The sequence below is a fragment of the Bos indicus x Bos taurus genome, chromosome 8, assembly GCF_003369695.1.
Source record: "Bos indicus x Bos taurus breed Angus x Brahman F1 hybrid chromosome 8, Bos_hybrid_MaternalHap_v2.0, whole genome shotgun sequence".
In the NCBI taxonomy this organism is placed as follows: Eukaryota; Metazoa; Chordata; class Mammalia; order Artiodactyla; family Bovidae; genus Bos; species Bos indicus x Bos taurus.
The window spans coordinates 81,578,077-81,601,874 of NC_040083.1; the positions used below are offsets into that span (position 1 = coordinate 81,578,077).

General features: G+C 50.6%; 1 protein-coding gene across 5 annotated transcripts in view; it reads left to right on the forward strand.

Moving 5' to 3' along the window:
- C8H9orf3 (chromosome 8 C9orf3 homolog) overlaps positions 1-14,162 on the forward strand; it is a 422,465-nt gene extending 408,303 nt beyond the window's left edge. For 4 of the 5 annotated variants that reach the window (XM_027550179.1, XM_027550177.1, XM_027550176.1 and 1 more), the window contains 3 exons: positions 7,811-7,897; positions 9,624-9,768; positions 13,005-14,162. In XM_027550179.1, the coding sequence (XP_027405980.1) occupies positions 7,811-7,897; positions 9,624-9,764 (228 nt within the window). In that variant the 3' untranslated portion in view covers positions 9,765-9,768; positions 13,005-14,162. The remainder of the gene's footprint in view (positions 1-7,810; positions 7,898-9,623; positions 9,769-13,004) is intronic. The other variant, XM_027550178.1, reaches the window with a different exon arrangement.
- The last annotated feature ends 9,636 nt before the right edge of the window (positions 14,163-23,798 follow it).

The following is a 23,798-nucleotide window of genomic DNA, read 5'->3' on the forward strand; positions in this document are numbered from 1 at the left end:
GGGACGATCCACTGGAGAAGGGATAGGCTACCCACTCCAGTATTCTTAGGCTTCCCTTGTGGCTCAGTTGGTAAAGAATCCGCCTGCAATGTGGGAGACCTGGGTTCAATCCCTGGTTTGGGAAGATCCCCTGGAGAAGGGAAAGGCTACCCACTCCAGTATTCTGGCCTGGAAAATTCCATGGACTGTATAGTCCATGGGGTTGAAAGAGTCAGACACGACTGAGAGACTTTCACTTTGGCTTTGATAAGGGAGGGAAGGCTCACTGACCATACTTCAGGGCGGACTCATCATGGGCTCCTGAAGTCTACGTTTTAGAGCCAGCTTTCTTGAATAGTGTTGATGACATTAAATGAAACAGTATATACACAGGAGAAGGAAGAAAGGCTGGAACTTGCCTGAGAGACCTTGTAAACCTTGGTGTTTGTCATGACCTTTGACCCTCACTGTCACACTCCATTGCATGTCAAGTGTGATGAGCCCCATAGCAGGTTTGGATGATTCCTGTTTTGCGCGTTGCCATAGCTCTGGTCATAACTGGTAAAATCTGATATTGCTGGCTGTAACCAGTTACCATAGAGCTGAGAGCTTTAGGGACTGACTCAGGCAAGGTTAGGAAAAAGAGCTGAGAGCCTGTTGTCTGAACTCAGGGCAACGAGATTTACCAGGCTGGCTTTGTGGCAGCACACAGAGCTGCACTCCCTTTAGTTAAAACAGTGTTAAGATCATAGCCCTTTGAAAGTAAGGAGCTGTAAGTGAGAGGAGAAGGGAAGTGTTGGGAATCTTGGTGTGACAGGCATACCCCTGACTGCCACATGAGAAAGAGACATCCCAGACCATCGCAGATGCGCCGGAACGGAATTCTGGAAAGGCTGTCTGTCCAAGAGCCGTTCTGGATAGGTCTCCCCGCGCCCCCCGGCTGCCAGTCATGCTTCCCTCAGCAGCAGTCAACCCACTTTAAAGCAACGATAAATCTAATTTAAGGACACAAATTGAAAAAGTAGATTTGTTTATTGCAGTGTTAGACTTATTAACGCACAAAAGCCATGAGCCTTGGTCTTTCTGTTTACAGATATAAAATGGAACTCAAAATGAGGTTTAATGTGCTGCCCAGATCATGTTCCCTGGACAGATTTTTTTTTCCCCCTTCAACAGTAAATTTTAGAATCAAAAGGACTGAAAAAGAGGAATGTTTCCTGTCATAAATAGGTTGGGTGGCATTCTTCAAAGCATTTTACAGCTTCCAACCGTGCATTATAATTTCAAAGTAGCTGAAAAGCAGTCTGAGTTTTTAGAATGGTACATTCATTCAGAAACATTTATTAAGCAGATACTTATGTGCCAGGCATTGAGACAGGGCCTGGAGATGGCCCGGGAGCACTCGGGCCCCAGCTGTCACCAAGCTTGTATTTTATTGTTGGTAAAGACAAACTACTGAGTAAGGAAACAGCAGTTTCAAAGAGCTGGAGAAGCTGTGAGACCCGGCTCTGGGAGAGTGACACACGCCTGGGGAAGTAGGCGGGGTTTATGAGTTCTGGGCCCAAGAGGTGAGTTAAGGGGCGTGGCCATGCCAGTTTCAGGTCGTTGGCCAACCTCCCAAGTGCTGAGTGAGGTGGCCCAGCCCTGTGCCCTAGTGTCACCGCAGGCCTCCTTGTTCTGGACTTGTGTCGACTTGTAGACACTTGTAGCTTCTTGATCAAAAGCTATTAACACACTGTGGGACTTTCTAGAACACACTAGAAATAGACTTCTGGCTTGGGACTTTGTAGAAGACACTAGAAGTGAACTTCTGGCATCGTCAGATGATTGAAAGACTAATGGAGCTGTAGTATATCAATAGGAGGAGCATCCTACAGTTGTCGTTACATCAAAGTATATGGACCACACTAGTGAATCTGGCAGTGACACCTGGAAAATAAGGAAAAACATAAAATAATAAAACTATCTTGTTTATATGTGCTAAGTTACTGGTTTATAACTTTTAATATTCAAGAATAAAGCAAGGGAAGCAGCCAGGTACAGGAGCCACAGATGCTTTTTCAAGCGTGGCTGTGAGATGCGCCAAAACAAACCATAGCCCCGAGCTTGTGGTGACAGAAGATAGGCCGATTTTCTGCTTCTGACTTTGGCCGTGCAGTCAGTGGCACCGTGGCTACCGGAACCAAGTTGAGGGGTGTTGGCCAAGCTGTTGGAACTGAACTGTTTTGTCTCACCCCTTCAGCATGTCTGCTCAGCCTCTGATTCCTTTTGCTCTTCAGTCACAGTAACTCTTCTGTGTGAGACACAGGTTTTCAGACTCCATTCCAAGGAACCCAGCCTCCCACCCCCAACCAAAGGAGTTGAGTGTTTAAGATGTTTCCTACCTCGCTGATTTAAACCACTTGAAGAACTCACTTTTATTTTTCCTCCTTGATCTGTCTACATGTATATATATACTGGAGTTCCAAATTACGTTATTATAAGAATTACGTTTAAGGAATGTCTGAAAACTACTTTGGGAAATTAGTCCATTAGATAGTAAGTGGCCTGTAGGGGAGCGTTCTCATAAGAGTTTTTATTTCTTTGAAATGGCTTGTTAAAATTGAAGACCAAAAAAAAAAAAAAAAAACCAAGATAAAAGGTATAAAAGAGCATTGAGAATTGTAAAGTGTTAATGAACACAGGGTCTAGGGTAGTAGTGGATTGCAGACAGAAGCATCTGGTCAGTGTGGGAGACTGGGAGTGAGCTGGTTCAGGGGATTATTCTTCCTGAAATTGGCATTTCCTCAGTGTCCAATCCCCCACCCACCCACACCTGGCACCTTGCGTTCACACTTGGCTGTATGCTGAGAGGTGCTCTGTTTCCCAGGGAAGCCGGAGCAGGTTTCTTGTGCAGAGTTCAGCCCACAGAGGAAAGAAAAGCCCCACAGTCAAGAACAGCCTAGATTTCCTGGCAGGACAGGCTGACACTGGCCGGAGCCGGCTCACAGAGGCCTCCTGGCTCTGTGTTCTGCGGCGCCATGCTGGTGGATTGCGGGCAGGGGGCGTTAACATTCACCAGCATGGGCTTCCTTTGCAGATCAGGGGTCAGCAGCCTTGAGCCTGCAGGTCCAGCCCACTGCTTGTTTTTGAAAATAAAAGTTTATCTGAAGATAGCGATGCCCTCTCATTTACATATTGTCTATGGCTACTCCTGTGATACAGGGCAAATGGATTGAGAGAAAAGCCATAGACGCTTACTGTGACCCTTGACAGAAAAAATTGGCAACCCCTGTTCTCCAGTTTAATAGTAGTTAGTTCTGGATGCATTAACATTTTCAGATTGAAAAGCGTTTGGGGAGAGGCAGGCAGGTAGGGAGTTAATCTCTCAGTAGTTTTTCTTTCCTTTTCCAGGAGGGAGCCCCAGCATGTCCTAATCAAGGCCGTGGTTATATCACAGAGGTGCCCACTGGGTCATGGGAGTTGTCCCTGAATCTGAGCCACGGTTTGACCATACAAGGCAGGTGCCGGAAATCAGAGGAGCCAGCCAGAAGTCGTTCGGCTTGCCTCTTGGGTAGCGATAATGTCCTTGAAATGGTAGAAATGCCGTGCAACTCAGGCTGGTGCTGGGGCCAGGCTGTCTTTGCAAACAGTTTGCAAAGTCCCCAGGAGTCTGGCCCCTGGGTGTACTTGCCAGGGGGTGGCCTGAGAAGTGCCTGCTGCCCCAGGCTTGAGGACCCTCCCTGCAGGCTTCCTCCCCTTGGCCGCTCCAGCTGGTGTCTCACTGTCCGGAGTCCAGGCTCGTCTTCCTGGGCTGCTGCGTGGTCCCACCCTGCCTCCCCACCTCACCCCCGCGCCCCATCCCAGTCCTTCCCTCCTCACTGCCCACCTGACAGGCACCTTGGTCTTCCGGTTTTTAGCACTTAACAAACTTTTCCTTGGAGTTGATAGTCTCACGTTTTTATGAATTCAATAAACAGAACTTTTGAAGTAAAAACGAAAGCCAGAAACATGCTGCTCCTACTAAGAGACAAGCAATGACTGTGAGAGTCGCTGTCCTGATGCTTGCTGCGGCGACCAGGGTGGGCTCCCACAGCAGCCCACGAGCAGAGGCTGTTCTCTCCCCGGCCCTGGGAGACAGCTCTGTGGATCAGGCCCCGGGCTCATGAAATCACTTCAGCAGGTCACCAACCAGAGAAAAGAACACCAGAACTATCAGGAGTTGCTGTAGTGAGGGAAACTGATAAAGGGAAACGTTTGCTTCTGTGTGTGTGTACACGTGTACGTATCCTGTGCAGACAGTGGTTTGGCTCTCTGGCCCACATGTCTGCTCACGCCTCTCAGGCGGCTCGGGCCTGTTAGCACAGATATGCTTCATTGTGTTATGGGACCGGCAGCACGGCCCTGGGCGGTGGGCACACCGCCTGTCCTGTCCTGGTGCTAGCTAGCAGGATTTGGGCAGAACCAGCCACTGTCTACACTAAAGACTCAGTGAGGAAAAAGTGGGCTTCCAGGGCCCTGTGAGACCACACACTCTGGAGCTCCTGGAACGGGTCCCGCGGCCCTGCTCTTCATCATCACGGGCAGTCCCACCTCTTCCCACTCCTGAAATATCGCTTTTCTGATTTTCTCAGGTTTCTTGTTCTTTTCCTGACCTGATTCCGCCCCCCTCACCCTTGCCTCTTTCCTTTGGTAGCCTGACAGCGTTGCTGGAATTCAGGCTAAGATGCTGGCTGCTCAAGGCTTTCAGGTGATTCCTGGTGCGGGTTTGGAGTGACTTTATGAATCTGAATCACAGTTGAAAAAGTCATTAAAAGTTTTTTATTTCTCTTGAGACATTGTGGTATTAACTGAATATTTAAAGTGTAAGTGTTGATCGGTTTTGGTGTATGTGTCTACCCATTGAATGCCGATGCTGAATGAACAGAGTCAGGAAGCCACAGATACTGTGGCTGGGCCAGATGTTCCCAAAGGTGTATCTACAGTGTTCACTTTTCATCTCACCGAGGAAGTTGAAAGACGAGGTGACCACTGCCCCCGTTGATGAATAAATTAATTAGAAAATAAAGAAGAGCAGGTCTACAGAGTGGATAGTTTTGTTCGTAGAGCCCTGCCTCTGCTTCTGAATTCTCTGCTGCTCCCCAGCACTGAGAACTTCACTTTCCTCCATTATCAACAGAGGAGGAAGCTGGGTACGACCAAGTGAGGACCTCTGTCAGGGATTTCTTTGAGCTTCTCAGTGATCTGGAGAAAGGAAGATAGTCCAAGAGTGCCCACTGAGGAAGTACTGCTGGGAGAAATTGAGACGAATGGCACCCTGCTGCCTCATTTTCAGGAAGACCTCCGTTCCAAGTGGTGACCAGTTTCCTTGTAAATTTTGGGTTCTCAGCCAAAAGATAGAGATTTTCTTTGTTTCTTAAAGAAATACAAAGAGGAGTAAAAGCCCTGTCCGCAAGCGAGAAATATTTGTTGGGCCCTCAGCCTCACACAGCATCTCTGTGATGTCTTTTAAACATCCTGTCATTGAAATTTTGCAATATATTTCATTCTGTTGTAATGAAAAGGCTTGTTGTTTTTCCTGCTCTTTGTAGGGTGGGGAAAGGGGTTGTTCTGTACTTCCTGGATGTCATGTTAGCTTTCAGGGGTCAGAAGACTAGATCTCTTATTAATCGTGACAATACACTGATTTTTAACAGGAAGAGAAGTGGAAACGCTGACTTCATATTGGTTGTGGAGGCCTCTCTCACTCAGCCCAGCTCCTTAATCCTCTTCAGTCATAGTGGACTTACCCGACTAAGAAACAAACTCTAATTTGTGTTTTGTTGTTTCTTTATGTGTAAATAAGATAAAGGAGAGCAGAGGGTAGAGTTGGGGGGGTGCGTGGAAGGCCGGTAATAAATACCTCCATTCTCAAAATGAGGTCTAACAAAAGATAACATCCCCAACTTTTGGAATGATCAGCAACTGTCCTTACCAAGGGCTTGGTGCACAAGCCTGTCTTTAGCTCACGGTGGAGCTGACAGACTTCTCTTATACTTGACCCTAAGAGCTGGGACAGCTGTCCCCACGTGCAATTGTGAGAAGTAAGGCTCTTTTGCAAGGCTCCATAGCAGGTGGCCCAGTGCCCTGGCTCTCAGGCTGCACGGTGGCCCTCCCACCAGGCCTTCTCCTTTCCCAGAGCTTATGAACAAAGAACACGGCATTTCTGGTGCTGCATGGATGCGACTGGTGGTACCTGAGGCATCTAGGTTTCATTGAGTTGGAAAAGAAACCAGAGAAATGGACCAAGGGACCCTTTTGGTTCTGTCCTGTACTTGAACCAAAACACAAGAGTGGGATCCGATTGTTCTGGGAGCTTCCTCAGATTGGTGCAGTCTGGGCTCTGGTCAGTGGTCCTTCTGCTTACAATATCTTAGTCGCTACCCTCTCCTTTTATGCTGTCCCTTTCTGTTGGCCATATAGGAAAGAACAGTTTGTTGAAGGTGGAAAGATTTCCAAGACCTGTCCAGCCCAACCTGCTTCCCTTTTGTTGTGATGATGCGAGGCTATTAGCTCATTTCCGTGCGCCTCCGAAATTCCTTTGTGGATGTAAAAAGTTCGTTGGCATCCTGTTCTTAGAAGTTCAAAGGGGCTGGCTGCCTGTAAGCAGAGGGCACCACCGTGTGTCTCAGAGTGCACTGTACCCTAGGGGAAGGATTCTTTCCAAAAAATGTTTCTTTGCTTTGTTCCTAATTGTTTGTGTGTAAATCTATTTATAGTAGATTAAAGGAGAGATCCGGCCATCAGTGCATAATGATATAATTTACAGGGGCCCCAGCCAAAATGTTGAAATTGCTTACATTTTACTATTGCCACAAATGGATTGCTGTAAAGGGTCTTCCTCTTTCAAAGGCAGTAAAAACAAAGAGTGATGGAAGGAGGCTTTTTTATTTTTTAAATGCATGTAATCACTTCCATGTATAGCTAATGTTGAACCAATAATGGAATATAAAACGGTGGACTGCTCACTGGGCATAATTGAGAGGGCTTTAATGCAGTAGACAATGGCCCAGGACTGGATTTAGGTAGAGTCTCGACGGAAAGAGTGTGTCTGAAGTGGCCTAGAGATGAAGAGGTGGTGGGGGAGGGGCAAGACTGCCCCTTATCAGCCAAGCAGCCAGGGCTGGGATCAGACTCCCATGTCGTCTGTAGGGTTGGGGGGGGCTTCCTGACAAATGCCTGCTGGTGAATCTTTCATCACGCATCTTCACTAAACGATACACACATGTAGCTTGTCTGTAGGTTGTACAGCAAAATGTGCAGCCGGAGCTGCCTGCGTCAGGGTGGTCTGCTCTCCTCTCCCTCCAGCAGATACCCCAGGCTCCTCAGAAGGCGCTCTCTACCTCTTAGGAATGTGCAGAGCAGTGTCTTCTCCCTTTTACTGTGTGTATTGTTACAATCTACAGCACTGAACCAAATCACTTACTGCAGAAAATCAAGTAGTTGTGGTTTATGAAGGCAGCCGTCATGGACAGCATCCTGCAGGGCAGAGCACCAGCCTGCCTGGCTGGGGGCATGCGTTTAATTTCCCAGTTACGTTCTGCATTTATCTACTGTATGGCAAAATTGTATTTTAAAACATCAGAACACCTAAGTGAAACATGCACTTTCTTCCCCTAAAGTGGACTGGCAGCCCTCTTAACGAAGAGCGCGGTTCCTTTCTTTGTAAAAGACGTTAAAATGAAATTTTAAAGTCTCAACAGTGTTAACAGAGTAACTTCTTCTAACAGGGAAAGTTCTCCATCATTAAACTTATTAGGCCAAGGAAACCTACCAGTTTGTTGCTTATGGGATTTTTCTCTCTTTTCTTAAGGTTCGCCATCGCTGGTGTGAACTCATTGTTAAGCACAAATACACAAAAGCGTACAGAGACGTGGAGAGGTTCCTTCAGGAGGATCAGGTAAGTTTCATTTTTCAGCAGATGGGGATTCTTTAAATGCTGTCCCTGACTATGCAGTATGCTTAACATGGGGCCCAGTTTGTTGCCTTCTCTACTTAAAAAACAAGTGCATCAGCACTTTCCAACGATTTTGAAGAGTTGGTAGGAGCACACCTACCCAACTTTTGCGCTTTTTTCTTCTCGGTATCTCTTTAGAAGCTCCCCTGGGTTGATGGAGCTCTGGCCCACTGCCGTTAACCAAATAAAGCGTGGGCAGACCTCATTACATCTTTGAACCCCAGGTTCGTTAGGTTGGGATTGTGGCCCCGTGATGCGATGGTGTGTATCTGTGCCTTGTGGGTCTGGGGATGAGACTGGGACGCCCCGGCTGGCCGGGACAGTCTGGTCTGTGTCTGCACCTGCCATGCCAGGTAGACCCTTGTGCTGAGCTGCTTTCCTCTGAGGACTTTCCTCACTGTTCACCAAGGAGAGCAGTCACCTTGCAAGAGCCCATGAACCTGTGTGAAGGTGTTTCTTTGCCACGTCTGCTGGGCTGCAGTGTGTGGGGTCAGCATCTCCCCCGCCCCCCAGCTTGCTGGGCCATGGTGGTGCATGTGCCATGGCTCCTGTCGGCTGTGGCTCGTTCCCTTGGCATGGCCAGTGGGTGCCTCTGAGTGAGCTTTCTGCAGAGCACTGCGGGCTGATAGAATGCAGCCGTGTTTCTGTTGGGGTGGAGAGTTGGGGCAGTGCAAACAAAGGCTCTTTTGAGATGACGGAGTATAGGGGGCAGCCAGCAAGTAAGGGCTCGTTATTCCCACAAAGAAAAAGACATGACTTTTTACCAGAAGAAATGTCACATTTGCACAGTGAAGCAAGAGGTGTTTGGAAACATGGAGGGACAAAATTTAAGAGCGACTTAAAGTCTGTTCTGAAAACCAAAACTGACTGCACTGTATTTGGAACCATGATCTCTGCCAGATAAGGGTTGCCATCAGCTTTTTCAGAAAGAGATTTTTTGAGCTCCTCACCACCAGGTTTTCATTTCTGCACTGTCGTTGGAAGTCCTTGCTCCAGCAGAACATAGTCATAGCATAACTAAGCTTAGAACAAGAGAGAAGGCGGATCCAAAGGGATCTTTTTGGTCTTTCAGAACATAACTGACTGTTTTTAAAACTGTAGGGAAAAACGCAGATGTGATTTTCACCACATTGTTTTCGAGACAGAAGAGCCAGTGTGTGCCCATGGAAGGAGAGCAGGCGGGCTGGGCTTGAGCGGCAGGCCTCTTCCAGGGCGGCCTGAGGCTCTCCCCACCTGTGTGACAGGAGGTCTTCATTTCCCAGCTGTGCTAGGAGGGAGGCAGGTCCATGTCTGAGTCACACACACACACACACACACATACAGCACTCAGGTCTGCTCGCAACTGCAGGGGTTCCCATAGGGTCAGTTGTCGTGGGAGCCTCCCTGTCCCTGTTCCCGTCACTGGAGAAATGTTCCCTCTGTCCTCAGTTCAGCCACCAGGGTTGATGGAATTGATAGCTGAGAATTCCTTGGTGAGTTTCAATAAGGAGAAGGGGATCGGAAACTGCGGTTTCCTGAAGCACCGCTGTTCAGCTGTCTGCCTTTTCTAGGGCCTTTGTAACTTCCAGCCTAGCACATCTGTGTGAAGCAAACACAGACTGTGCACTCGAGCGCATGGGGACACGTGATTCCTTTTCCTTATGCTCTCTGGCCTCTGTGCCTCCCACAGGCCATGGGCATCTACCTCTACGGGGAGCTGATGCTGAGTGAGGATCCACGGCAGCAGCATCTCGCCCGCAGGTGCTTTGAGCTGAGCAGGGAGCAGATGGACAAATCCTCAGCCGAGGTGGTGGCTGAGATGTTATTTTAAAGAGGTGATTCTCTCTCTCACTCTCTCTCTCCTTTTTCCATTCTTCGGCTCTAGCCGAGATTCCTCCTAGGAGCCAAGTAAGTCAGTAAGCCAAATGGTGAGCTGAGAGCCCTGGCGGCTTCAGTCCTGGGCTCCCGCCCTGAGGGGTATGTGGTGCCTTGTCTGGCAGAGCGGCCACGAAAGCCCATGCCGTCCGCCCTCGCAGAACAGCCCCTTCCCCAGCACTGTTTTGACCGCTTCAGGTTTTATTATTTGGGCAAACAGGAGTCACAGGAGAACATCTTGAGTAGGTTAGAAGGTGAACTGGAGAGCATGGCCTCCCCACCCTGCCCCCCAGTCTTCAGGGTGAAGGCTAATGTGGGGGTGTGTTGCCGGGCTACCCCGCATCCTGAGCTGTGAGGAGGTGTGTGGGAACTTGAGGTCCCTCGGGTTGTCCCCACCTGGCAGGAGAGGCTGGCAGGCCCTCCTGCCCTCCGCCGGGTGCCTCTCCACGCGGCGTGTCCGCAGCAGGCTACCTCGTGTTGCAGCAGAGTCAGAGTGGGAGTCCTAAATGGTTTAAACTGCTTCCTCTGTTAATTGTGCTTGAAATTGACCTGTTAGATGTACATTCTAGTAGTTTTTAATGGAATTTATGCATTCTAAATGTAATTTAGCAATGATTCATAGGTTTTATGTAAAACTGTGAAATTAAAAGTATTTTTTTTCTTTACCATTATCCTTTCTCTGACTCTCCGGGTTTCTTCAAGATTTTACATCATAACAGGGCGTGTCTGATTTTGTGTCTTCTTTTTTTTAACTTCAGATTTCATTCTTCATGTTGTATAGATTTTCTATAATTTTAATGGATATTTAATATATTACGTTGATATTGTTGGACATTTAATTTGTTTCTAATGTTTTCCTCTTACAAAAAACCATTTCTGTCTAATATGTTTAACTGCCGTATTTATCTGAGAGAACTCTTACTGCTGAAGAGGTTCTTCCAGGAGAGTTGAAGAGCTGTGTTGGCAGGAAGGGAGGTAGGGGGAACAGTTGCCCCGACTATGCGTCTCGTGGCGAAGCGGCTGTGTGCGGGCTTCCCCCGCGCTCCTGTCGGGCAGCTTCCAAGCCCATTCAGAGACAGCCCAGCTTAAAAAGCAGGGCAGTCACACAGTTGCGCGTTGCCAGCCTCAGACAGTGATCAGTGCCAGTCATGTTTCTCTTCAGGTTTGCAAACTTCACAGAGAGTTTGTGTTGCTTGAAGTGTGTGAAACTGCAGCGGTGCAGGCTGTGCCTTTGATGTTCCCTGTGCTCCAAGTGGTGGAAAACCACCGCGGGCAGCGCAGCTACGGTGATTCCTCATTGTGCTTTTCTGCCCCGAGCAGGCAGAGGAGTAGTCTGGTCAGGAGCCCCCCACCCCGCACTCCTGGATGAACGCAGGGGCCACTCACATGCCCTCTACCCCCTCCCTGGCTGCTCGGTGAAGGACCGTGACGGGGCTACCCCCTGAGCTGCGCCCTCCAGCAGTTGGGAATCCATCCCACCCCTTGAGGACCCCCCACAGACATCCCCAACACTCAGAACCTGTGCCCCAGGGGGTGATGGGCTGGGAGACTGAGCGTGGCGGCCCCGACCAGCTGGTTGGTGCATTTTTCATTTCATCTCCCAAAGCTGCGCTGGCATTTGTGTGGTCATCTGTGAGTCCTTTGATTTTTAAAAATTATACCCCTAAGATGCCGAGTAAGTGAACACCAAGCAGAAGGAAAACCCACTTGGTAGCGTGGCAGGCCTGGAGGTGGTGTCGTCGCCTTGTGTCTGAGGAAGCTGGTGCGTGCGATGTGGGCGGCACCACCGCCCCCGAGTGCTCTGGCTGCTTGGGTTCCTGGCATGCTGATTTGTGACTTAAGATTAAAATCACATTGCCAGGGATTACCACGCAACCACGACCCTGACTGCTGCTCCAGAAGCCGTAGTTGCGCTCTCTGCAGTTCGGGGAACAGACGCATCTCGTAGCTCCTCTCTGCAAGCAGAAGAATCCGACACTCGGAAGATGCTCGCCGGCCCTTTCCTTATGCCCAGCGACGACCTCTCTGACGAGGTGCAGAGCTTAGCTGATTGGTGAACAGTGACTGGTTTCCGCTTTGTTCACAGTGGCTAAGTTCTGCACCTGAAGAGAAGGTGAGATGGGGCCAGTTAAGGTGGAGCTGCTGGGGCAGAGGCCGCTGCTGAGCGGTCAGCTCGGGGCCAAGCAGGATTCTGGAGGATAAGGGCCCGCCTGGCCCCAAGGATGCACTTTGTCCTGTTATGAATGCAAACATTCCCGAAGTCTACAGAAATATAAATCCACTAAGTAAACATCTGTCTGAAAGTTCAAATGTATTGAAAGCTGCAGAATTATTAATTTTAAAAATCTAAAACCAAACGAATCATAGAAATTAAGTAAGACTGTGTCAGCAGCAGATGACGTGTGAGTAGAGCCGGGTACTTTCAAAGGAGACGTCCTCTTGTGATTTCCGAGCGCGGTGAACTCTCTCTTGTATTTGCAGTCCAGTCTGTGTCTTCTGCAGCGCCAGTGGAACGAGGCCGAGCAAGCTCCCAGCCGAGGCGCCGCTTCTCCGGGCTGTCAGTTGGACCCGCCCTCCGGTGCCTACTGAGCTGATATCAGTTCTCATTTTACACACTGGCTCAGTTCAGCAGGAACAGGAGTCGAGCCCTAGAGCAAAGCCTTCCTGTTTGTAAGTGCCCAGAGGCCTGGGAGCTGGGACTGCAGCTGCGTGAAGACCGGCCCGAGTGCCCGCAGCAGAGCTGACCGGCAGCGGTGGTGGCCCCTCTGTATGTGTCCTGTGTGTGGGTGTCGGTAGAGTCAGAGTTCTGTTGACACAAGAGAAATGAGCTTCCACCCAAAAAGGCAGAATGCTGTTAGCGCCATGCGTGTGACGTGGGCAGCGCCCACCTCTGTCATGGTGTACTGGCCAGAAAGCAGGCGGAGCGACTGCGGGTCTGAAACAGGCCGCCTCTCTAGTATCTGTCCTGTGAATGAAGCCCAAGTTACAGCCACCGGCTTTCACAGCCGTGTGAGAGCGAAGCAAATGACACACGGTGCAGCTGTAAAGCCCATTCTCAGGGCTGTGAGATGCGCCCTGGTCTCTCCCTGTTCTCCGCTCATGGTCCTCTCTCCAAAGCTGAGAGCAAAGGTTACTTGTTTACAAGAATTCCTCCGTTGTGACCTGGCAGTAAACTTTATTGCTGTTTCCTTTGCAGGAAAGATCACAGCGAGAATCTTTTTCATGCATCTGCTCGTAGCCCCGGTGGGCCCAGGCTTGCATGGACCCTGGACATCAAAGGAAGAGCGATGGGGCTGCTGAAGCCGGCAGTCAGTGGCCGCCCACGCCTTGTGGGGTGACCTCCCCAAAGGGCCTCACCGCAGAGCTGGTGTCAAGAGGCGCACCCTCATCAGCAGTCTCCATGGGGCCGTGTGACGCCTTCGTGCCCATCCTGGATGAACCATCTCAAGATCCTGAATGTTAATTGAGTCTCCCCTTTGAGTTCAAGTCAGTTCTTCCATCCAAACATGGAAGGTCCCTGAGGCACATGGGAAAACCCACTGCACCTCCTCCACCCATCCCTCAGCATGTGGATCTGCATTTCTGCACTCCCGGAAAGCCAGAGCTTGTCTGCCAGGCCCAAGGAGCTGCTGCTCCCCACCTCCACAGAATTACATTGATTGATCTGTCCATTATTTAGATTTTCCAGAGTTTTAGTAACTTTCGGTAGAAGTGCAGGATAAGATTCTTTAAGATTTGTTGATAATGTAATGGATTCATGGGTTTTTTTTTCCTTTCTGTTTACTTCTGAATTTAATACTTAAAAAAAGAGAGAGAAAAGGGTGTAGTGTCCACATTCTTGTCTCCTTTTCTTACCTCCATGGTTCCTCTAGTGTTCACAGTGGTGCTGATACTCTGGGGGAGGGGGGCGCGTGCCTCCTGCGCGTGATAAAGGCATGTTGGGCACCGTGGGAACCTGTGGCGACGGTGCTCCTCTTTCCCACAAACGTTTGAAGTTAAGAATAGAAGCTAAGCTTCCCGGGATTGCCCAGAGGGAAGGGTGGCCTTAAAACACCTCAGAAGCCACCCGGGTTGGTGCAGCACGTGATGGATGCGTGTGGCTCAGCTGAGCGGGCGTGGACCCGCCTGCCTGCACCAGTGGCGCCTCGGGCCAGCCTGGGGGCAATGGGCAGCTCAGCACAGCTCTTCATTAGAAGCTCCTGACCTCAGAATTATGCACCAGTGACTTTCCGTTTTAGAAAGTCTCCCGGGGTTTGCTGCTTCGCTCTTACGTGTGCTTTGCATGTGTTGCTTCTGTGTGCTTTGTTTACCGTGTTGATATAATAAAAATCTGATTTTTGAATAAGTGTCAAAATGCTGTTCTTTGTGAATTAAATGACTCTCCCCCTGGTTGGTGTGTGTTGGCCCTCTGAGAGGCGAAGCAGCAAGCCCGGGGCACAGCCGGGGTCTGGCTGCAGTCGACCCATCAGCCTGGTGGTTTGGTCTCGTTTTGCCACATTGTTGTCTTCTTTAGAAACCCCTGAGGCTCAGCTGAGCTGCCGCATGGGTGGTTTTGCACCGGCCCACGGGTGCCCTTGCCCTGGTCCACTGCCCTGGCCCGGGTCTGAGCACAGGTGTGGCCAGCAGGAGGGGCCCTCAGACCCGTGCCGAGCGACAGCCTTGCCGGCCATGCCTGTGGGTCGTTTGCCTTTGCACCTATGGGCACGGGCCTTTGGCGGTGGGGGCCCTCCAGCCGCACTGGTGTTCCCGTCTTCTGAGCTCCTGGGGTGGTTGTCCCAAGTTCCCCCCACACCTCCCGAGAGGCCAGAGCCTGGCTGGGACTGCTGGGCTCCAGGGTGGCCACCACTCAGGAAACAGGTTGTGGAACTAACACTGCATTCTTACATGGTTCATGTTGTGAAAATAGTTCCCTGTGGTAAGGGGCAGGTCCTAGGACCGAGGCTGCTTTATCAGCAGGACCCGAGCCCCTTGGGAGGGATGCCTCTGTCCAGGTGTGAGTATTCACAGAGGACCCAGGAGCCCCAGGCACAAAAGGTGGTGGTCTCGGGGAGACAAGGGTTTGGGAGCCTACTGCCCTTCCCGAATCCTCCTGTGGGCCAGGCCTGCACAGTGGGATTCCCCAAGATCTCAAGAGTGACAGGTGGGATTTGAATGTGCAGCCACCTGGCTTCACCCTGAAGCCGAAGCTCCAATACTTTGGTCCCCTGATGCGAAAAGCCAACTCATTAGAAAGACCCTGATGCAGGGAAGATAGAAGGCAGGAGGAGAAGGGGACGACAGAGGATGAAATGGTTAGATAGCATTGTTGACTCAATGGACTTGAGTTCAAGCAAACTGGGAGATAGTGAAAGACGGAAGGCTGGTGTGCTGCAGTCCATGGGGTTGTGAAAAGTCGGACACGACTGAGCGACTAAACCACCACCACCACCCCCTGGCTCGGGGCTCTCCCCACAGTTCGTCTCAGGATGTAGATTGTCCCTTTGGTGATAAATCTTAAGGGACACCCAGTTTTCTCATTCAGTCAAGAGAAGACATTTCAGTCAAACTTGCCATAGGAAGCAAGTTTGCTGTCGGGATGGGCCTGCGTGGGGCCAGGTGAGCACTAAACTGGAATCTGCTACAGTTATGTTCCCGTGGGCAAGTCCCCAGGATTCTCCCGCCTGGGAGTTGCTCTTACTTAGCGGCAGTTTCTGATCTTTGCTACCCCAGAACGGTATGTTTCCAGCATCCATGTTTCCAATCACGTTCCCAGGGTGAGCAGACAGGATGGAATGAGCTCTTCCCTGCAGCTGAGATGAGGAAATGAGCCACTAGGAACCTGCATGGTCACCAGTCCAGGTGACACCTCCAACCAGAGGGGGACACCCAGCAGGAGGCTTCGTCAATGCCCTGGTCTGGGGAAGCAAGGGAACCCTAGGCCCTTCTGCAGGTGGTGTAGGTCGGCTGTGGACTTCTCAGCAGTGGAGTCTGGACTGGACTGCTTGCCCCGTTAACGTTGCCCTCGGTCCAGAACCATGCTGAGGTGACAGCTGGTTCAAGAGCTGGTTAAACCAGTGAGGAGAGGTGGTCTTGTTCTCTGAGCAAGTTAAGTGGTTTATTGCCAAGTGACTATCCTGAAATGGAGGTGCTCCCCCGACCCAGCACAGGATCCAAGCCCTTGCCTCAGCTTCCCACATGCTGACCTGATCTTCGGGGCCCCACATGAGAGACTGCACCCTGGCCCAGACCTGGCTGTCACCCCCTGGCTGGCCTGGAGAGCCCCTTGCCTTCCCTGGCCACCCACTTGGCCTCTTCACCACCACTGTGCCTGGACACAGGACTGGGGGCTCCAGTGGGACCCATGCAGAACCCAGAGGTGGGAGGGGAGACAGGGAAGAAGTCAAGAGAAGAGGTTCAGGTCTCCCTTTTGGGCTCTATTTTAGTATTAGAGTTTCAAAGCACTTATTTTGATTGGAATTCCACATCAAAACATGGCAATAATAGTCTCCATCCCAAACGAAGTATAGAAATGTTACATTAGGCAGAACCTGGTGCCCCAAGGGCAGTGACCAGAAATAGCAAACCTTGTCCCTAACCATAACGCATCACTTTCTGTGGAGAGAAGACTTCTAAAAGGTTTCTGCAACTGGCCTGACCCCACAGGCACTCGGCAGAGCCCTGGGCAGTGCCCTCGAGGCAGCGAGGCTGCTCCGCAGGGCGGTCTGCTCGCACCGGATTGCCCCGGCTACAGCCGGCTTCAACAAGGGCAGCGGTAACCCCCTGGACAGCTGGAAGGCAGAAGCTGAGTGGCTCCTCACAAAGAGCTGTTTTTGTTAGAGCCTTATGCTCCAGGCCAGCCACCTCATTCTATAGATGTAGCCAGCTGGGTGGGAGGATGAGGCGTGTGAGAAGGGATCTGCCCAGAACTTCAGCGAGGCCAACCCGCCCTGCAAGGAGCATGGTGTCCCAGCAGCTCCTGCCAAACAGAACCCTGGGTGTCCCAAGCCTGCGCCTTCCCTCGGGTGGAAAGCTCACCACACCCCATTCCCAAGAAGTTGAGGGTTGCGGGGAGGAATGCTTCCTCTGGCACTTTGCCAGCAGGTAACACGTGTTAGCTGGTACCTTGCAGCAGCATCCTCTCCCCAGGGCACCTTGGACTGGACCACCTTGGGGTGCAGAGAGAGGTGAAGGTGGGGGGCCCTCTGTGCAGGGCCCAGCCGTGGCAAAGATACCATACAAGGTGCCAGGACAGTGCTGAGCCCAAGCCTGACCACCTGGAGCCTCCTCGGCCCAAGATGAGGAGACGCCTGGGGGTTTAAAGGGCTGCCTGGACCTCCCAGGGCAGTGCCCAGAGGCCAAGCTCAATGAGGCGAGCCCTCAAGCCCCTAGGCCACTATCCCGGGGACAATGACCTCGCCCTCCCTGGCTGGGCCCTGGGAGTTTACAAGGTGGAAGGGAGGAAAAGCTGGCTGGGGCTATTCATGGGTGAGGTTTTATAGATCTTTTCCCACTCTTTGGTGCTGTCTGGGAGATTGATCGGCTAATGAGGTATTTCTGTTCCAGTCCAATGACTGGAGGGTGTGAAAAAAAGAGGGAGGAGGCTATCAGCTAAGCCTAGGGGCGGAAGGAAGTTACCATAAAACTACAGATGTTCCCAGTGGTTCCCAGGACTAGTGTTCTGCCTGGATGATGGGTGGGCATCCAGGCACCCTGGCATTGGAGCATCAGAGCAGAACAGACCTGACCCTGGCGGAAGGATCAGCCAAAAAGCCTGCTTGTGGGGGTTGGGCCTGAGAAAGGCGGCTGGTACCGGAACCCCATGCTTGTCTGTCTGTCTGCGTGTGCGTGTTTGGGAATACGAGTCAGAGTGCAAAAATGCAGATAAAGGCCTCTCAGACTGCACGTTTTCCTCCTCTCCAGACCGCTCCCATAAAACTAATCTGGTCCCTTCAAAGTGTCATTTGAGATTAAGTAAGTTCAGGGGTTTGATTTCTCAGCCCCAAGGACTGAATTGGGCGAACTGCTCCAGGGACTGTCCTCAGCCTCCAGTAGCACTGCCTAGCCCCCCGGCCTTTTCTGGGCAGCTGATGGGGTGGCCAGGGCTCCCTCGTGGGATGCCCACCTTGGAGGACAAAGCTCCGCCCTGCAGGGGAGCCTCGCGCCACTTTCCAAACCGCTCCTCTGTGGCTTTGTCTGGGAAGCAGAAGGGATCGGGTCCACACCGTGGTTTCTGTTTTCTTAAGCCTTTTTTGTACCCCTCCTGCCTGTAACTTCCTCCAGCCCGAGCCTTTGGCAGTGCTTCCACCACTGCAGGCCCAGCACAGGTGTTCTTGCCTGTGGGGTGGGGTGGGAGGTGCTGAAACCACCTGCCCGACCACACTGCTTGGAGTCTCAAGTTCAGAAAGTTCGTTTCCACGATAATAGGCCGCCCTTGTCACATGAGGTCTGGCAGGACAAACCTTGGGAGTGGAAATATTTTTCTTAAGACCGGCGAGGACACTTGGTTAGATTGGAAAGGCAGGAGTGATGCCTCAGGTTTTCATGTTCTCACTGCAAGATTTACGTCTCCTGGGACTTAGACATCAGTTCCGCCTAAGGAGGGAGGCTCAAGAAAATGTGAATTATGGGGATAAATCAGCAATTTAGATAGGAGCCAATTTTAGTGTTGGCCCATGGGATGGTACAGGCACAAGGGTGTATTTATGTTGAGTTATAAAGCAAAGACATAAAGGAAAGGAACTGTAGTTTGATGATTTTTAGCTGCTTTACTAAATGTGATTATGTCAGGGAAGAGAGAACTGCAGAAATTGTGGCTTCATCGCAGCTGGGGGCTGAGGAGGCATTTTGTAGAGCACGAGAGTGGTTATTAGTGATCACAGAAGCTGGGCAGATGGACAGATTGACATCAAGGAAGTTGAAGTCACGGCCCACAAACTGCCCCAACTGGGGGGACCAAGGCCCCGGCCCTCAGGCCACCTTCCCTCTAGGTCAGGGTACCTCTTTCTAGAAAACTCTTTATTTGTAAATAAGCTGTGAAGATGACACCGAGCTGGTGGGTGAGCAGGGGCGCCAGAGCAGGAGTCTCCTCTCTGAGTTACAAGTGGGCGTGGAGGCCCGCTTCCCTTTGCAGCATCATTTAACAGTGAGCTTCTCTTAGAACGAACGTTCCTTTACATATTGATGATTGTAAATTCTTTTTGCATACATCAGATGTGCAAATATAAACAGTATGTAAACAAAGAGCGAGCGCCGTTCCACCTCTTGACCAGCTCCTCCTCCAAGGCCACCACTGTGAGCAGAGTGATGGCCGAGACGGAGCAGGCACTCCCGCAGCGCACGTGCAGACCCCCGGCGTATGCATGTGTGGAGAAGAGTGTACACGGATCTTTCCACGGCTGCGACATCTGAATATCATATGGCTGAGTCGTCTCCTTAGGTCCGTTTATTCAGATCCCAGCCCTGCTCGATGTCACCTGTGTAGTCGTTTGGACTTCGGTTTCCTTATCTATAAGCCATGGACAATATTGTTAGGTGGTCGTGAGAATTACATGAATTAATTTACATAAAGCCCTGATAACAGGGCCTGGCATCAACTGTAAAGTCAAGTGCTACGCTTTGATGGTTGTTTTTATTTAACCAGCCCTCTACCAAGGAAGCTGTGAGTTGTTTCCAGTGCCCTAGGCATTCCGCATATACACAGGCAGCCGTGCATCTGTGGGATAATTTCTGGACTTGCTCACGGTGGGTCCACGCAACCTGAAGTGGGGGGAGGCAGCTCTGAAGAACTGGCTTTTTTGTTACTAGATAAAAGGATATATAATTTAAAAATTTTTATTTAATGTTTTACTGCAGTAACATATATGTGAAATTTATCATTTTAGCCATTTTCAAATGTACATTTCAGTGGCATTAGAGACGTTCATGTCCTTGTGTGCCCATCACCATCCATCCACCTCCAGAACTTTTTTATCACCCCAAAGTGAGACTCACCCATGAAACAATAACCTTCCGTTCTGTCCCCACAGCCCATGGCACCCACTGTTCTGTTTTCTTTCTCTCCAAATTTGACTATTCTAGGTACCTCATATGAGTGGAATAACTTTCCTTCCAAGAACCAAGCATCTTTTAAGTTCATGGCTGCAGTCACCGTCTGCAGTGATTTTAGAGCCCAAAGAGAGAAAATCTGCCACTGTTTCCATTGCTTCCCCTTCTGTTTGCCATAAAGTGATGGGATGGGATGCCATGATCTTAGTTTTTTGAATGCTGAGTTTTAAGCCAGCTTTTTCACTCTCCTCTTTCACTCTCATCAAGAGGCTCTTTAGTTCCTCTTTGCTTTCTGCCATTTGGATGCTATCATCTGCATATCTGAGGTTGTTGATATTTCTCCTGGCAATCTTGATTCTAACTTGTGAGTCATCCAGCCCAGCATTTCACATGATGTACTCTGCACTGAAGTTAAATAAGCAGGGTGACAATATACAGCCTTGACGTACTCCTTTCCCAGTTTTGAAGCAGTCCGTTGTTTCATGTCTGGTTCTAACTCTTGCTTCTTGTCCTGCATACAGGTTTCTCAGGAGACAGGTAAGGTGGTCTAGTACTCCCATCTCTCTAAGAATTTTCCACACTTTGTTGTGATCCACGCAGTCAAAGGCTTTAGCACAGTCAATGAAGCAGAAGTAGATGTGTTTTTGGAATTCTCTTGCTTTTTCTTTGATCCAGCGGATCATAAATCCTTATACTAATTCAACAAATATTTGTCAGGTACCCATGGTATACCTGCCACTATTCCAGGCCCTTGTATTGGAGACGGTCAAGTATATGAGATTACCTGGGGTCCATCCTGTGTAGGGCCCTGAATGCTGTTTTAAGAATGTTGGGTTTTACCATGCTCTGAGTGTGATGTGAAGGCAGTTGGAAAGGATCACTGAAACTCTGCAGGTGGGTGAGGGTGGGAGCAGGGAGAGTAGGCGATGTTGGTGTCTCAGAGGACAAGGAGCAAGGAGCGGTTAGATATAGGGACGTCCTTGTGACGCAGACATGGGGGTGAGAGGAGGGGAGGGCAGAATGCTTACAGAATTGGGCCTGAGTCCCTGGAAAGTTGGAGCCACCATCGACTGACTTGAGGAGACTGTGGTTTTGGTGCAGGGTGGGCTGGTGGAATCAGCCCATTTTAGTCTGACATTGTTGCTGACCGCCCAGTGGAAATAGCTGCTGGGCCATGGGTATTCAGGTCTGTGGTCCGGAGAGGGTGTAGCCCCTCTGCACAGAGGTGGCTTGTGAAAGGCCAGCAGAGGGGCCACGGGGTGGAGACCTAAGGATGGAGTCCAGGGTGCCTGCAGAGTAGAGGTCAGGGGATGGGCAGGGCCCAGCCCCCTCAGACAGAGGAAGGCCCTGGAATGTTCCACTGGCCAAGGGAAGCTGTCAGGGAGGAGAGAGACTCAGTGGGTCAGGTGCTACCCAGACTGGTGTAGGAGGCCTGAGAAGAGCTGACTGGAGCCCTGGGGAGGGCACTTGTGACCCTGACAGGGACAGTCCCCACGGGGTACCTCTCTCGGGTCCCACCAACCTGTTGCAGTGACTCAGGCTTTAAGAACATATGCCAACATGCATGCTTGTCATTATACTGCATATAACACTTCACTTTCAGGATTCTCTTGACTGTACTTTGTTTTGTTTTTTTTTTTGGCCGAGAGGCATGTGGGATCCTAGCTCCCCAGCCAGGGATTGAACCAACAGCCCCTGCATTGGAAGGTGAAGTCTTAACCACTGGACCACCAGGGAAGTCCCATTTCTTGGCTTTTCTTAAAAATTTTATTTTTCCATAAGAATTTTGGAGTCAGGACACCTAGTTCTCCTATTAGGATTCTATTAAGTCTAATTTATATCTCTAAGGCAGTTATTGTGTTTCTATCCAGGATGTCTTTCCAGAAGGAAAGAACTCCCAGTTAGAGCAGTGGTTCTCAATTTGGCAACGTGTGGACCAAGTTTCAGTTGTCATCTCTGGGCTGGCACCTAGTTCAGAGAGGGTGGGATGAAGCCCCCACTGCAGAGCCTTGCTGGGGCCCCAGGGTTAATGGCGCCGCACTGATGACCCCTGCCTCAGATGCCTGCAAACCAGCTTTCTGCCAAGGGCCCTCCTCCATCTTCTCTAGTGTTAGGCTGTTTCATGGCACTCATCCTTCCGCGATGCTCTAGAAGAGTAGACAGGGTGTGTGGACATGTGTCCTTCTCTTTAGCTGCCCAGGTTCTGACCCCCTCCTATCTAAGGGGGATGCGGTGTGTGGCAACCAATGTCACAGAAGTGAAACCAGCTGGACACCTTCCCCAGCTCCTCTTACAGCCTAAGAGCATGTGGGGGCCTGGGCTTCTCTAGGCAGGCGCAGCAGCTGGGACTCTGGCCAGCCCTTCAAAGAGTGCAGTGCAGGGGCCTGTCTCCCTACTGAAGGCAGCAGAGCTTGCAGGACAAGCTGTTAATACAAGGGTCCTGAATTGCAGAATTCAGTGGCAACAGCAGGAATTTCCTCACCTGGCCACTCTGAACCTGGGTTTTGGGCACTGCTACTGGCTGCCTAGAGCTAAGCCCTCTCTGCTTGACAGTTCCGTGGGCTTTTTTTTTTGGCTGGGTCATGGTTGCTGTATGTGGGTTTCTCTAGTTATGGGTAGCAGGGTCTACTCTCTAAGTCTTGCTGCGTGGGCTTCTCACTGCGGTGGCTTCTCTTGTTGCCAAGCACAGGCTCTAGGGCACTTGGGCTTCAGCAGCTGCGGGCCGCGAGCTCAGTGGTTGTAGCTTGTGGGCTCTGTTGCCCTGAAGCATGTGGAATCCTCCCAGACCAGGGATCGAACTCGTGTCCCCTGCATTGGCCAGTGGACTCTCAACCACTAGACCACCAGGGAAGTCCTCTGTGGGCTTTTAAGTACTCTCTGGATCACTTCCCTTTTGCTTTCAACATTGTGTCTGTTGCTTGCAACAAGAATCCTAACTTGATGCACATGGATTCATCACATTGTGAGAAAAACCAGAGGTTGAGATTTTCAACACTGATTTAAGAGACTTTCTGCTTCTATAGAAGATCTACGAAGTATGAAACAGTATCCAAGCATACAAGTTTCCTACCCCAGACACCAAGTACGGTTGGCTAGCACAATTATATCAAGGATTGGGGGAAAAGGAAGTCCCACGTTACAACCTTCCTTTGTTATTATCAGTCTGTGTACGAGGGATATGATTTGGCCCCACGCTATAAACAAACTGTGGGCCCAGATCTTAGAAGAAGGCTCTAAGACACACATATTTATTTTGCCTTAAATTTGGTTCTTTAGGAATGAGATGGTTTGGTGATGATTAATAACAGGATTGTTTGACAAAATATACAAAATCCATGTCAAACCCAGTGTCAGGCAGAGGAAGGAAATCATCACCAGCACCACTGGCTGTGGGTGGGGTGGTGATGGGCCGGCAGAGGAAGAGAAAGGCAAGGACCGTGGCGCAGTCAAGTTTATTGTCTTCCTCCCTGGAGAGCACAGTTTGGATCCCTTGTTGAATAAGGTAGAACATTTCTCAGGTTTGCGCTTACTGTGTGAACACTAGGCCCCTCTGGGTAACAGGGACAGGCTCGGTATCAATTTGCCTTGAATTTCTGCCCACTGCCCAGGTCCGGATCCTCTTCCATTCCCTGTTCTTCACTTCTCTGCCTCGACGGACGTGGCTTTCTGCTGTCCCCTCTCATCCTGGCTGCTGCCCTTGTCCCAGCAGTGAGAAGGGGGCCGGGTATAGAAGATGGAACTGGCATCCAGGGCCGCCCGGGCAGCAGCTCGTCCCCACATGCCCCCTGCGGTCTCAGGTGCCTCCTGGATATGACAGGAGCCCCCAAGTACCCCACGTCAGGAAGCAGGGTGATTGTCCAGAGAGCCCAATGCAAGCTGTTTGAGGTAAAACTGGGGGCAGCCAGATCCTGAGAGAGCCATGGGGATGTGCTCTGAGGATGAGTGGAGCCGCAGGTGGGGTCCCTCC